Source organism: Fringilla coelebs (genome assembly GCF_963513975.1).
Source record: "Fringilla coelebs genome assembly, chromosome: 24".
NCBI classification, from domain to species: Eukaryota; Metazoa; Chordata; class Aves; order Passeriformes; family Fringillidae; genus Fringilla; species Fringilla coelebs.
The window spans coordinates 5,303,043-5,318,348 of record NC_140050.1 but is presented as its reverse complement, the minus strand read 5'-3'; the positions used below and the strand labels follow the sequence as shown (position 1 = coordinate 5,318,348).

General features: G+C 58.9%; 1 protein-coding gene across 1 annotated transcript; it reads right to left on the bottom strand.

Annotated features, from left to right (window-relative positions):
* Positions 1-371: 371 nt before the first annotated feature.
* On the bottom strand, positions 372-15,306 carry ARHGAP45 (Rho GTPase activating protein 45). Its single transcript, XM_084221053.1, has 23 exons — positions 15,159-15,306; positions 13,248-13,575; positions 12,056-12,199; positions 10,967-11,051; positions 10,750-10,822; positions 10,398-10,476; positions 10,076-10,213; positions 9,812-9,876; positions 9,441-9,551; positions 9,106-9,186; positions 8,750-8,929; positions 8,448-8,585; positions 8,024-8,214; positions 7,609-7,748; positions 7,189-7,266; positions 6,852-6,953; positions 6,465-6,628; positions 6,066-6,254; positions 5,607-5,744; positions 3,303-3,541; positions 2,821-3,070; positions 2,598-2,700; positions 372-2,428 (listed from the first exon to the last, which is right to left on the bottom strand). Exons 1-23 carry the CDS (start codon positions 15,246-15,248, stop codon positions 2,115-2,117), a joined length of 3,420 nt encoding a protein of 1,139 aa, XP_084077179.1. The 5' UTR covers positions 15,249-15,306; the 3' UTR covers positions 372-2,114.

Genomic DNA, 15,306 nt, shown 5'->3' with positions numbered 1-15,306 from the left:
CTCTGCAAGTTCCCATAATTTTCATTCTGTTTGGAATCTCTTCCTGCCAGCACTCTGCATTGTGGCTGAGCCCTGCAGAGCCTTCACTGGCTGCCCTGGGCAGTTTGGAAGCTGCAGTTCAGACTTAACTCCTTCCTTCCCTGATCTCCTGGTTTGGGACCCTGCTGTTCAGACACTGCAATGGAGAGTTGCTCATCACCCCCAGCTGCACTCATTTGAATCCATCCCAAGACTCTGGGGGGCTTTAAACTTCATTTGTTGTGCCAGAAACACTTGGATTTGGCCTCCTGTGGCAGGGGGAGCCTGGAAGACCCTGATCCCCAGGACAAACACGGGTCAGAACACACTCGTTTTATTGGATTATTTGGGAAGCTTGTCTATGTGAACACAGAATACATCGTGCAGCAGCACAGGCCCATCAGGACAAACACAGAATCCATACAACCAAGAAGGAGCTGTGGGAAGCTTAAGCACAGCTTTAGCTCCTTCTCTCACTCACACTCACCCTCATCATCTTCACACGCACACAGTACCGCCATGGCAGCAGCATTCCCACATCCTGCTGCTGCCCTGGAAAAAATCCAACTGTTCCCCTGAAAAATCCAAATCTGTGGAAGAGCTGGAGGGCACAACAAATCCTGCAGGTCTCCAGCTCTTCCCTGGCTCAGTTCCAAACCTGTGAGTTAACCTGGGTTTATGTACCTTTACTGAGATGGGTTCTCCATCGACTTCAGAGGGCTCAAAGCTCCTGTCCAGTGCCTGGTTCTGCAGTACCTAAGACCCTCCCCTGACCACCTGGTCTGTCTCCCACAAGCAGGAGAATGAAGGAGGGCTCTTAGCTCATTTCCAAAATAAAACTTGGCTTATTTCTCTGTGTCTCAGCACAGAGAAATAAGTGAATATAGTCATAGCTTTAAAAATAATGAAACCACTTTGACTTTAGTGCCTTAGGAGAGGTAGTGGAGTCATGTGGAAGGGTTGATAAATGTCTACAGGAAAGGCAAGGAAGTTCAAGATTATACTGGCTGGGGCTGGATGCAGGCCATGACAGCCCAGAGGAGGAGAAAGAGGCACTGCCACATGGGAACCTGGCCCTTGCCTGGTTGCAAGAGCAGAGGGAATTTGTGCTGGCCTTGCAGTACAGCTTTTTGGGGATGAAAGGAGTGTATAACCAAACCATGGCAGCTCAGCAGGGCTCAGGACCCTGCAGCCTGGCAAATCTGCCCGAAGGCTGCTTACAGCCTGTGGCTGCTCCTTGCATGTCTCCTGCCAAGGAGGGAAATGCCCACCAATCCAAATGCCTGTCAATCCAAGCAGCAATGAGGATGCCATCAGCTGGGCCTCAGTGCTGAAGTTTTGGGGCAGGAAATGCATCCTGAACCCTACTTTAGTCAGGTGTCAGTGAGGGACATCCCGTGAGATCCTGGCAGATGGCACAGCCCCAAAGCCAAGCCTGGCTCAGGGTGAGATGGTGCAGAGGCTTCACCCCAAGCCCAGCACTGCTCCAGCTGTGTCCCTGTCCAGTGAGCTGCTTTCAGTTCCATCTGTTCCTGTGGTGTCATCCTGCCCATCTTGAGTGCTTGTTATTCCCATGTCACCCCTGGCAACCTTGGCTCCCTTCCAGCCTCAGCCATCAGGGAGGAGCAGGTCCTTTGACTCCTCCAACCTCAATCTTGCAGCACAGGTGCAAAAGGTGTGAGATTCAGAGATTCCAGAGCACAAAAAAAAATCTCACAGGTGTGAGATTCAGAGATTCCAGAGCACAAAAAAAAATATAAAACACCTGGCACAGGGAAGCCTTGGGTTGCTTCCCAATCCTGAACAAATGGAGGGTTTGCCCAAAATCAGCTCCCTCCCAGGCAAGGCCCCTCATGGCCCTGGCTGAGCCAGGGGTCCCAGCAGGCTGTGACCCTTTCTCCAGGTGGGCACTGAGGGGCTCAGGGGTTTTGTGTGAAAGCTCCAGCCAGGAATCAGCCAGGACTCACCTGTCAGCAGCTGACACACCAAACCCCCCGGGGCTGCCACATGTCCCTCCACCCATCCACATTCCAGTTTCCACCATCTGGCCAGCCTGGGGGATTTGCCCCTTTGTCCATCCCAGTGTCTGGGGAGTCTTAGATGAGCCTGGGCTGCAGCTCGTGGCTGCTGTGGCCCCGAGAGGTGCCGGCCTGGTTGGTGCCATCCTTGGGTGTGCCGGGGCTGCGGCTCTCATGTTCCTCCACATCGCTTTGCTCCTCCCCAGGGGGAGCAGAGCCCTCTGCATCTGACTGGCCCACGCTGCAGCTCCTGCTCCTCAACCCCTCGCTCCCCTCGTCACAGAAATTAACCTCTTCCGTGCTGGTCTCACTGCTCTGCTTGGTCAGGCGCGTCCGCTGCTCCCCACCGTCCTCCAGCTCCGAGTCAGAGTCCACAGAGCGGTCGCCAGACTCTGTGGGACAGAGAGTTCTGTGCCACCCTCTAGCCCAGCACCCTGGCATCAGCAGGAGCTTCATGCAGCAATCCTGGGGTCCCTGGGGCGGCAGGGGGTAGGTCTGTGTGCCCCCCGTGCCTCCCAAGGGATCTGTGCCCACCGGGAACCCCCAGTGCCTCTCACTGACCTGCAAGTGAGTCAGCACTGAAAGCCAAATTCCCTTTGTCCGAAGGCAGCTCCAGGCAGGGGCTGGTGCCAAGAGGAGCCACAGGCTGGGAGCCTGCATGGGCCTGGGAGGGAACAGGGACAGTGGTGAGGGCACAAAGGAGAGTTATCACTCCCTGGGAGCTGACTCCAGTGAAGGTTCATAGAACATCCCTTGAGGGTCCCCCCTCCCTGGGGGTTCCTACCTGCTCAGCACCACTGGCCACCTCCTCTGTGGCACCTGAGCCACGTCTGCTGGGTGCCATGCCTTTATGCTCAAAGATGGTGGGGTAGAAGATGATGAGTGCCTCAATGATCCGAGCTTGGTGGGGATAATCCGCCAGTGAGGACAAGGAAATCGTGGCATCCGTGGGCCTGGGGCGCATCAGTGTCGGCCCAAAGACGATGCCCAGGTTGCCTGAGGTCATCTTGTTGTCCTGTTCCACTTCCATGATCCTGGGTGGGAGGGGGAGGAACAGCTTGTGAGAGCAAGGAGGGAGAGGTGTGGATGGGCAGGGCTGGGGGAGATGCCAGGCTGGAGCACCTGAGCCTCAGGACGAGGAGAGAACCACTGCAACCACAGACCTCCCTCCTGACTCCAGCGAGGAGGCTGCACACACCTCCCCACCCCAGGGGACAAAGGGAAGGTGCCCAGCAGCCACACAGGCTCTGGCCATGCCCCTCTCACCTCCTCAGGTGCTGCAGGAGGTACTGGAGCGTGGCCATGTTCTCACGGGGCAGCTCCTTCAGCAGCTCCCTCAGCTTCAGCACCAGGCTCAGCACCGCCTGGTCGGTGTCAGCTCCTCTGTCCACCAGCTCAGGGCTGCCCTTCCCGCTGCGGCCCCTGGGCTCACCCCCCTGCAGGCTCTCCTTGGCCAGCCCCATCAGCTCGTTGTACAGCCTGAAGGGCATCAGGGGCTCCGGCAGCTGCAGGGGCGAGAGGAGAGAAAAAGAGGAGAGAAGAGAGAGAGAAGAGAGAAGAGAGAAGAGAGAAGAGAGAAGAGAGAAGAGAGAAGAGAGAAGAGAGAAGAGAGAAGAGAGAAGAGAGAAGAGAAGAGAAGAGAAGAGAAGAGAAGAGAAGAGAAGAGAAGAGAAGAGAAGAGAAGAGAAGAGAAGAGAAGAGAAGAGAAGAGAAGAGAGAAGGGGAAAAGAAAAGAAAAGAAAAGAAAAGAAAAGAAAAGAAAAGAAAAGAAAAGAAAAGAAAAGAAAAGAAAAGAAAAGAAAAGAAAAGAAAAGAAAAGAAAAGAAAAGAAAAGAAAAGAAAAGAAAAGAAAAGAAAAGAAAAGAAAAGAAAAGAAAAGAGAAAAGAAAAAGAAAGAAGAGAAAAGATGATCCTGGTCCTGGGAGCAGCTCCCATCTCCATAGGATCTGGACCTGTGCAGAGCTGCTGAGCTGGCAACACAAGGGGCATTTCTACAGTGAGGAAACATCCCTGGAAGTGCTCGAGGCCAGCTTGAAGAGAGCTTAGACCACGTTTAACATCGATTTCAGAATTCCATGAGTCTGTGACCTGCAGTGCTGCAAACCTCTACCCACAGGTGATATTTATTTATCCATCTCCTGGAGCGTGTCAGTTGAGCCTCGTGAGCCCTGGCCAAGGAGCACTTGTGAAGTTCAAGCCAAAAGCAGTGGGATGGTGCAGGGATTCCCTTTTTTTCCTGGAAAACCCCTGGCTGGGGTGGGCCCAGCTGGAGGTTCCCCTGTGGAAAAGGGATGGCTGGGAAGAGGACAGGGATGGGTTGGTTGTTTTGGGTCGGGGAAGCAAGATGTGAAGGGCACAGGATGTGCAGGGCACACCCTGCAGCAGAGGTGAAGCTGCAGCAGGGGCAAGTCTGCTTTGACGTTTGTGTAAAGCAGAAGCAGCTGGTTGACTGCTGGGTGTTCCACGTGGCTGGGGATGTTTTCAGTGTGACCCTAAAACGGATGTTGTGGGGACAGGCTGCCTCACAGCAGAGCAGGCTCCTTCCATCAACCCCTTTTTATTTCCTTTGTAGAAGGACTGAGCCAATTTCTCTGCAGCAAGGGCTCAGTCTGGGGCTCAGCACTGATTTCCCCCCTCTTTCCACTCCACTTCTCTTTGGAGAAGCCTTGGACAAGGGAGGTAACACAGAGCTGCCCTTGGGGAGGGGAGGTTACAGAAAAAGGCAGCACAAAGGGTTAACGCAGGGGTGCCTGCAAGGGAGAAGCAGCTTCCGCTGAGCATGCGGTGGTGGCTGCTGGAGGATGTGGGTGATGTTTAAAACAACAGTTTGCCTACAGGGTGGGGGATGCTGGGGCTGAGCACACACTGGGGTGGCCCGAGGGGCAGAGACCCCACTGAGCCCACCCCAAAGTGACCCAAGGGGCAGAGACCCCACTGAGCCCACCCCAGGGTGATGGCAGGGGGAGAGACCCCACTGAGCCCACTCCAAGGTGATCTCAGAAGCAGAGACCCTGATGAGCCCACCCTGGGGTGATGCCAGGGGGAGAGACCCCACTGAGCCCACTCCAAAATGACCCAAGGGGCAGAGACCCCACTGAACCCACCCAGGGGTGACCCAAAGGGCAGAGACCCCACTGAGCCCACTCCAAAATGACCCAAGGGGCAGAGACCCCACTGAACCCACCCAGGGGTGACACCAGGGGCAGGAACCCTGCTGAGCCAACTTCAAGGTGAGCTCAGAGACCCCACTAAGCCCACCCCAGGATCAGAGCCCACCCCATGGGGACGTGATTCAGCCCCTGCAGGGTGACCTTTGCTGGCCCTTCCCTTTTTGGGTAGCCAGTTCCCCAATTGGAGGGGGTGGAGTGTTCCTTGTTCAGTGCTTGGGCACGTCTCTGCTCTGTGGCTGTGACCGCAGTGACGTCGTGTGGGATGAGCTGGGGGGGGATCACTGTGGCCCCATCTCCCAACTCCCTCCCAAGCCACCCTGAGCCCAATTTGTGCAGAATTCCTCCTGCCAGGTTGGTTCCTCTCCCCTCCCTCTCCCACCATGGGGCCTCAGCACCTCACCTGTCTCAGGTAGAGCTTCAGGACGTTGCTGATGTCATGAGGGGAGGCCTGGGACAGCTCCACCAGCTCCTTCCCGTTCTCAAAGGCCTGGCAAAGCTTCTCCACACGTGTCTTGACACCGTTAACTCGGTAGATGCCCTGTGAAAAAGTGCAGCTGAAGTGAGGGGAGAGGTTCCTCTTCATGTGTGCTCCCACCCTCTCCTTTTGGAGTGGGAAATCCCTTTGGGAAGTCATTTTGGATTATCTCCTTCCAGCTCACTCATTCCTGCTTCATAGGAAAGCAGGAGGCAGGAGGGGTGATTTTCCAAAAGCAGAGTTTGGGGCATCTGGGCCAAGCTCATCCCTGGCTCCCTGCCCTGTGGAAATCTGAAATCGAGCCTGTTGGTTTTCCAGAGGATCCTTCCAAGGCCCTGTGGCTCAGCCAGCTGAGGAGGAGGAGGAGCAGGGAGGGTCACTCACCTTTGTTTTCAAGGCCCGCTTCTCAATCTCTGAAATGCATTTCTTGATGATGAAGGGGATCCCATCCGAGCTGCCCTGAGACGCCTTCGTGAAGTCCTGCCCGAAGAGCTGCAGCTTCCCTTGGAGCTTCTTGTGCCCACACTGGATGGCCAAGGTCTCCAGGCACTTCTTGTGGCAGGCCAGGTAGCACTGGAAGACAAAGGGGAGCACGTGGAGGTGGGGGGCAGCCACAGAGGCACCAGGCACTGCTCAGAGCACACCGAGAGACAGGAAAAATGCCTTGGGGATGCTGCAGCACCAAAGGAAAGCACCATTTTCCACCTGGAACCCTCCCCAGAGGAGAAATGTCCTCCTGAGCATGGACAGAGCTGGGTTCCAACCCCAGCTGTCCCAACTCACTTCCTCACACTCGGCTCCCTGGAAGTACACATAGCTGTTGCACTCCCGACACTTGGAAGGGGCACGGAGCTTCCTCAGCCGATGGGTCTGGGCAGCCTTGGACAAGCCAACATTCCTGAAGGGCCCTGTGGGAGCTGCCAGCTCTGGGGTGATCCCATTGATACCTAGGGAAGTGGAAATGTAGGTACAGCTTGAGCAGGGCTGTCACTGGTCAGAGCAGGGCTCATCCCTCAGCACAGGCAGGGCTGCTGGGGATGCCAGCAGGAATCTCCAGCAACTGCTGGGTTTGCCTGCAGAACTGCTGAATTTGGGAAAAGCAGCCTGTGGGGAGCTCTGCCCTGGTGGGGGGTGTGGCAGCAGCAGTGTCACCTCCCAGCTGTCACCTACTCTGCTCAAAGGGAGTGGTGGTCCCGTCCTTCTCCTCCAGCTCCTCACCGGAGGACGCGGTGCCGTTGGATGAGAGCCGCTGGAGCTTGTGCCTGAATTCACCTGGCCAAGGAAAACCCACAGAGCGGTGAATCACCTGCAAAGCTGCTTCTCTTCAGAGAGCTCACCCCATCCCATCAAATCCCACCCTATCCCATTGGAGACTGGGATCAGCATGGCCATTTACAGCCGTGTTCTCACAGGGCAGGTAAAACAGGGGACGGTCCTGCCTAACTGGGAAGATCTGGGTTTAGACTGGTTGTGCTGGGAGGGGCTCCTGGGCTGTTCCCATATCTACCTGCATTGGAATCCAGGCTGCTGTCAGCATCAGTGACAGTGGTTGGCCAGGATTTATGCACCTGGTGTCCCCTCCCACCTGCAGAGAGAACACACAGTCCCTTGGGATGGCTGTCTGTGCTCGGGAGGGAACGGCTGGAGAACAGCCTGGATGCTGGGAGAAACTGGGATGACTGGGGGAAGCTGCTGGTGGGGTTTGGTGCTTCCAGTGACACACAGCAAAGAAAAGGGAGATGGGAAGATGGGCAGTGGTTTCTTAGGGAGCAAAATGCCACAGATCTGATCTAGTGTCCTTCAGGAGGAGTCTCCCAGCCCCTCCTGCTGCTGCCAGCAAAGCCCCTCGTACCCTGGGGGTCCCACTCTGCTCCTGCCTGGCGGGCCATGGGAGAGGGGATGCAGAGCTCTGGGGCTCCAGACTCACCTCTTCGCTCGGCTGCTCCAGCCCCACTTGGTGACTCCTTGGCTCCTGCTGCTCCCTCCGAGGCAGCCCCAGCCCCCTCTGCACTAGTGGAGAACTCACTGGCATTGAAGCTGCCCTTCTGTGGCTGAATAAAGGGAGACCTGGAGGGGAAAAGGGAATGTGGATGGGAAGGAAGGACACTTGGAGACTTTATCCATGGCTGCCATCCACCAGTCTAGGGAATCACAGTCTCTTAAATACTCAACAGCCTGTCTCATCTAGGCTGAACTGAAGGGTAAGAGAGCAATCCCCAGCTGGTCCAGCATTCCCAGCCGCCTTCAGGAATGCTGAAAGCATCCTGCCTCCTGCAGGAGAGCGTGGGTGGCAGCAGATAACGAAGGGAACACAGCCAGGAATGAACCCTGTCCTCCCTTACCAGGCGTTGTGGGACACGTAGGGCTCGAAGTCGTACTGCACGTCGGGCTCGTCGCCGCGCTGCAGCTGCCGCACGTGGGACGCGTACTGCTGGCCCGGGTCGTAGAGCTTGCTGCTCTCACACAGGGTCTGGAAATTCACTGGCAGCGGCGCTGTCTGCATGTGCATGAGCTGGTAGAAGGAGATGGTGGCCTAAAAGTGATGTGGAGGGGGGCAGATATGAGCTTGGTGGGCTGGCAGGTGAGGAGCTGCGGGTTAGGTGGGAAATCAGGAGGACAAAGCAGAGCTTTTCTGAGTATGAGGAGATGGGGAGCTCTGCATCCACCCAGACGCCCTCTGGAATAGGGGCAGCTCTGCTGGAAGGCAGCTCTGAGCTCTCCAGAGCACCTCCTGCCCTGGGCACACCCCAGCCCAGCCCCACTCACCGACTTGATGACCTGGTCAGTCTGTTTGATCAGTTCATGGATCTGCCGCAGCGAGGTCACCTTGGTGTCCTCCAGCTCCTGCTTCTGCGTGTTTGCATCGGCCACGCAGGTGCGATACGTGGCCATGGCCTCTTCTGCCTGGGAGTTGGGAGAGCAAGGGATGGGAACAGCTCAGAGGTGAGGAGAATAAGGACAGCCCCTTGGACCCTGTCCATCCAGCCATTCCTGGGGGTCACTTCACCCCACGTGGCTCAGGGGACAGCAGGAGCAAGGAGGCCCCTCCAGAGCTGTCACCCTCCTACCTTGTTCTTGGCTTCCTCTTCCAGCCGCCTCTTCTTGTCCAGGGTTTTGGTGGTGATGCTGCTGGTCGTGTTTTGCTGCTCCTCCTCTGCTTTCACCGCCATGTACTTGGCCTTGTCGTGCTCCTCGCTGCGCTGCATGTACGTCTGCTTGGCCTTGCGCAGGTTCCCCTCTGCCTCTTGCTGCCAGGGAGAGCCGGGGTGAGGATGGAGCCCAGCAAGGGGGTCACCAGCTTCTACCAGGCTCCCCCAGCACAGCAGAGGCCACCCAACACTGCAGGAGAGGGGCAGGGTGCCCAGTGCCCTCAGAGGAGGTTGCTCCAGGCTGGGATTGGGAACACAAACCCAGTGTCACTCACCAGTTTCCTCTGTGCCCGGTGCCACTGCTCCTTGATCTCCTTCCTGCGTTTCTCATGTTCCGTGCGTCTCGCCACCAGGGGCTGCGTGGGGAGGGAGGGAGGAACAGCCCCATGATGACCTGAGCTGAGCACTCCCGTTCTGCCCTCGCCAAGACTTTGCATGGAGAAGTGTCACTGTCACTCCCAGGACAGGTCACAGGCACTGGTTTGTGTAGATTTTGAAAATCTACAGCCTCGGAAATCCTGGATGCAGGTTCCCTCTGGACTGAGCTAAGGAAGAGCCACCTCTGCAACAGCAGGACCTCCAGCCCCAGGAAGGACCTTCTGTCCCTCACCTGAAGGAAGGTTTGTTGCTGCAAGGTGGTGGCTGTCTGCAAAATTGAGGCCCCATACTCCATGTCCTGTTCCAGGGCCAGCAGATAGATGGACTGGAAAGGCATGCTGGTCTGGGGAGAAGAAAAACACATTTCCCTGAGCCCCAGCACCCAGCATGAGCCCAAGGAGATGCATCCCTCAGGGAGGAAGAGCCAGAGGCAAGGTAAGGCTGGTGACTGCTGGCAAAAGCCCCATCCTGAATTTCTCCAGGCAGGGCTCCAAAGAGCTGACCCCATGTCCCCCTGAGCTGGTGCACATGGAATGGGCTCTCCAGGGCTGCTGGTTCCCAATCCTGCCTGGCACTGGGGGCTTCAGGGACTTGGAGACTTACCTCCTGACTGATGGTTTGCTTGTAGCTGTTTGCCAGCTTCTGGAGCCCTCTGGCAAACTCTATCTCTGGAAGGAAAAGGTTATAAGTGAAATGACACATGAGACACTGGGATTTCCCTGGTGGAACCCGATCTTCTCTTGAAAAATCAGTCAGGAATTGAGGAGTGAGGTTCCCACTGCCCTGGCAGCATCAGCCTCCTCCAGGAGGGACCTCAACCTGTCCTGTGGCTCAGACCTGCTCCAGAAGTGCTGTCCCCCCACTCACCCAGTACGCCCCTTTTCTCCATGTATCCCGTCAGGTCCTTCATGTGCTTGGAGACGGTTTTGGCATACTGGAGGGCAGCTTCCACGCCCCCCTCACAGCGCTGCAGCATCACATCCACTTCTTCAGCAGGAGGACGGGCTGTGGAGGGACAAACACTCTGTGAGCTTCCAGTGCAAACACCCCCAGCTCTGTGCCAGCCCCGCTGCCACCAGCTCTGCTGCCTTTCCCCAGCTGGGGAGTGACTCAGGGCAGCAGCGATGATGGGGAAGGTGCTGGTTCCTGCACAGACCCCAAACCCTACACCCAGCCCCATCCTGCTTACCTGTGTCACAGCTGTCCGTGCCTGAGGGCACTCCATCTCCTCTAGGCCCAGGAATGCCCCCATAGAGGCTCTCCATAGTCTTTGGGAATTGGGAAAGAAGAGGGACTGGTCAGCCAAGAGGATGGGGAGCAGCTGGAGGGGCTGGCCAGGTGGATGGAAGCCTGAGCTACTGGAGCCTTTTTGCCACTGCTGGAAGCCAGCTGTGCCCAGGCTGTGCCCAGGGGCTAACAGAACTGTCCCTGGAGCAGCACCCTGCTCTGGGCTCACACCAGAGCCGAGGGGAGCAGCCAGAGCCCTGTGTGAGCCCGAGCCCCACGTGGCAGGAGCATCCAGGTCTCTGGGCATCACTCACCTGGTTCTGGTCACTGGGTGGAATGGAGAGGATGGTGTTGCTGTCCACCTCCCCCATGAGGAACTCAGACACCCTGTGGGGACAGGAGCATGGCTGGATTCAGCACAGTGACACGGGCTGGCTGCCCAAACTCCCTTACACAAACTCCCAGACTCCCAAACACCCCCTGGCTGCTCCAGGGCTGCTCCAGGGCTGCTCCCTGCCCAACCTCCCTTACGTGCTGCTGAAGGACACAGCGATGGTCTCCACAGCCTTCTCGAACTCCCTCTTGTCTGCCTCATTGTCGGATTCATAGTGGAAACCTGGAGGTGAGGAAATGTGACAGCCCTGTTGCCACAAGCACCCGTCCCTGTCTCAGCAGAAGACCTGCCAGTTCATGCTGGTATCAGGGAGAGTTTTGGGGCTGGGGAAAGGGCTGGGGTGAATCAAGGGAGCAGAGGGAAGGATCATCCCTATGGACAATGGATTTTTCCAGCACAGTAGTTTGTTTCCCCCTCCTTCTTCCCAGGACTGACGTCCCTGACAGCATCTCTTGGCTCATGTTTCTGTTTATTCCCGTTACTCAGGGCTGCTGGAAAAGTGCTGCTGGACCTGTTCCACTGCCTGCCCTGCCTCATGGCTCCTCCAGACCCCTCTCCAAGCAGGATGAAGAGCCCTTCAGGAGGGCTCTTGCCCGCAGTCAAATGAGGAACCACCACCAGCAGCAGGAACTGGAGCCAAGAGCGCTTGGCAGGCTCCCATACCACGGGACACCAGCAACCAGGGCTGCTGGGCAGACCCTGGGTCAGCTCCTTGGGGTGGGGAGGGGTCTGCTCCAAGCCCATTCCCTCCCATCCCTATGTGGAACCAGCCTCCTGGCAGCCCTCCTGCTGTCTGGTCCCCTGGGGTTGCTGTTGGGTGTCCAGGAAGCCACGGCTGACTCAGAAGGTTGTGCTGTGCCTGTGGTGAGTGCAGCCACCCCCTCCCCGTGGGTGACAGCAGCAGGAGGGGGTGCCCAGCTGGAATCTGACCTCCCAGACCCCGCTCCATAAACACAAGAGGCTGCCAGGAGCAGGATCTGATTATTTCAGTGTTTTTCCTGCGGCCGTGCCTGGAAACCCCCAGGCAGGATCTGTCATTTCTGACACTACATCATCCTTAAAGCTGAACCACACCAAGAGGCAGGCAAAGCTTCTTCCCTCTCCACCAGTCCAGTCCACGGGGCACCTCCACTCCCCGTAACTCCTTCATGGGCTCCCCAATTCCCTCCCATCCCACTGTGGGGCAGGAGGGGAGTGGGACAGAGCTCCCAGCACCACTGTCTCACCCTTGACTTTGGAGATGAGGGTCCCAGCGGCCGTCAGGGTCTCCAGGGTGTTGAGCAGTGGGTACTTGTTGATGACCTGGCGCAGGATGCGGAGGGTTTCACCCAGGCACTCGTGGGCCAGCGGCCGCTGTGGCTCCTTGGGGTCTGCAAGAGAGGGGGGCTGAGGTGCTGCATCCTTGTGCCACGTCCCTGCCCTGTGTCCCTGCCCTGTGTCCCTGCTCTGCATCCCTGTCCTGGGGGTGTTTACCTCCCAGCCATGTCCAAGGCAGGGACCTGCCATCTCCCAGACTATGCAGCAAATCCCCCTGGCCTCAGGGCTTCCCAGGACTGGCACAGCCACATCCTGCTTGTCCAGCACCTCCCCACATCCTGCTTGTCCAGCACCTCCCCACAGTGTGGCCGTGTGTCTCCCAATGCCCAGCCTGGTATTGGCCAGGCTTTGGGCTGACCTTTGAAGCATTTTTTCCTCCATAGTAACTTTTCCCCTTGAAAGCAGTTTGGGAATTTCCTCCATTTCCTTCCCTCCCTCCTGCCGGATGGACGCTCCCAGCCAGGAGGGATCAGTCTGGTGCAGCCAGGCTTGCTGCATCCCACAGGTTGCCCCCAGCACCCTCCCTTCTGTGGGCTCCAGTTGCCAGCCCAGGGGTCTGGCCAGGACCCCCCAGTGCAGGTCTAGTGCTTGTTAGGACAGGAGGAACCTCCCTCAGGGAAGTGCTGGGATGGGGGATCATCACCCACTGCCCAGCCAGGCAAAGACCCCTTCCCATCCCAGCCTCCAGCTCAGGGCTGGAAAGGGATTTCTGCAAAACCAGCACTGACAATGTGGTGTCATATGCCCCGAGACCAAGGGACTGATATATTCCTTGTGTCCCCTCAAGCAAGGAGAGCCTGCAGACCACCCAGCCCCTCCTGCTGGCCGCCCTGGTGGGCTGGGGAGCCGTGCCCGGCACCCCGTGGGGGCCGGGGGGCCCTGGCAGGCGGCTGGCACCACCTCAGTGTAAACAGGAAAACGGGCGGGTGAAAATAGCTCGGGCAGGAAACCGCGTTATCCTGGCTCCGAGCTACTCACCCACCACTTCTGAGAGCGGCTGCACGCTCCCCCGGGGGTCCCGCTGCCTTCTGGCCCAGACAGAGACCCCTCACCCCCGGGTGGGTGTGTGCCAGGGTGCTGAGATGCGGGGTGGGCACTCACCATCGCGCAGCACCACGTCCCGCAGCTTCTCCAGGGCATCGGCGAAGCGGGCCACGTCTGCCAGCAGCTGGGAGATGTCCTCGGGGTCGATGAAGGGACCGTCCCCGCCCTCCATGGGGCTGTAGCACATGGGGGTCTTGTGGCCCTTGGGCACGGCGCGGGGGGCCGTGGGCAGGGGGAAGCCGGCGGCGCTGGCATGACGGCTCAGGCTGGTGGGGCGCTTCAGGGTGCCCACGGCGCTGGGGCTGCTGCTGAGCTTGGCACTGCCCGCGGGCAGCTCCGCCGCGCTGGAGCCCGCTGCCTCCAGGCAATCCTTGCGGGAGAGCTCCTGAGGAGCAGGGATGAGTGTGAGGACACAGCATGGCAGGGAGCCCAGAGAGGGAAGCAAACCACAGCAGCATCTTGGAGAACAAGCTGTTGCCTTGGGGGACTGGTGCCAGACCCTGCAGCTGTATCGTGCCTCAGTTTCCCCAGGCAGGGATCTCATGGGAGAGTGGGCAGGGTCTGGGCACTCGCCTGGCCGCCCCCATCAGTCCCTGCCAGCTCCCCTGGGTCCGTGTTTGTCATGAGATGCGCACTGTGACGGTGTGGGTGACACTGCTTGTCCACCCCATCACCCACCGTGATGGAGCTGCCCATCCCAGGGGGTTGGGGACCCCAAAAGAGCAACATGGCAGCAGGATCCAGCCACATAACTCTTCCTCTTTTTCAGCTGTTGCCATGCTGGGGAATGAGGCAGAGACAGAGACACCTCCCAGGCCATTGTTTGGGCTTTGCAGGTGTTTTACAGATGGAGGAAGCCCCAAATTTCTAGGGGTGAAATTGCACTGTTCAGAGCTCTCATGGCTTGAGAGCCACACATCCAGTGAGGGTCCTTGGGCATGGGGAGGGGACCCTGCAGCTCCCACCGGTGACCCCCGGCACCCGGTTTGACACGAACGCGCATCCCTGGGAGGAAGCGGTTTTTGCACCGGCGGAGCAGACAGAGCGCCGAGAGCACGAGGCTTCCGCGGGCGAGGGCGAACGGGGGAGCCCATCCCCACGGGGGCCAGACCAGAAAGACATCCGCCCCAAAACGCCTGGGGGGCCACCCCAGCCTTCTCCCGATCCTCCCAGGTTGCAGAGGCCCCGGCGCCTCCCGTCCCTCCCTCCAGCACCCCGGGGTGCCCCCGGCCGTACCGTCAGCCTCACGGCGGGCGTGCGGGGCAGCGAGTCCACGGAGCGCTGGGGGTGGTGGGCTCTGCCCGCCGCCGCCGAGGGGCTGTAGCTTTTCTTGCCCGCAGCCCGACCGAGCATCCCGCTGGCTGCCACCCATAGGCCCCTCTCCCGGGGATGGGGACGGGGATGGGGTCGGGTGTCCCCTGCTAAGGAGCCGCTGGTGGGCTCCGGGTCGCCGTCCGCATTGTGCCAGCCCGGTGTCGCTTCACGCACCGGGACTGGGGCGCAGGCGCGGGGCGGGCAGTGCGGGGTGCTCCGGGGAGCCCCGCCGGGCAGCGTTTCCTCCTGGCCCCTCCGGCACCCTTCGGGGGGGGGGGTTTCACACGGCGATAAATAAATATCTGGCAGAGCCGAGGCACCGGGGCTGGCCGAACCTGCGGTTTCGCCGCTCACATCCCGGTCCCCAGGGAGGTCTGTGAGTCTGTCTGTCCTTCCCAAAGCCTCGGCGGGAGCCCCCCCATTTCCTCCCTGTCCCTTCCTGCCCTCCCGCCTCCCTCGGCGGCTCCTCCGTCCCCTTCATCAGGGGCAAAATTCCCTCCCACCAGCCCCGCGAGTAGGGTTTTCTCGTTTCCCTCCTCTTCACAGACCTCCTGGACGTATCCAGGGCCCCACTGCCAAGCTGTGGCTCTACCCAGCAGTTCCGTGGTGCCCCTACAGCCCCCATCGTGCCAGGGATACGGGGGAGACACTCACCGACAGGGTCTGCGGGACGGGGCTTCCCGCCCGGCTCTTCTTGGAGATGGAGGGGGTTTTTATCAGCTCCCGCTTCTTCCGGGAGAACATTGTTCCCGGGGGGCCGAGCCGCTGCCCTCAGCCCCTCGCTCGGGCCGGCCGCCGTGCC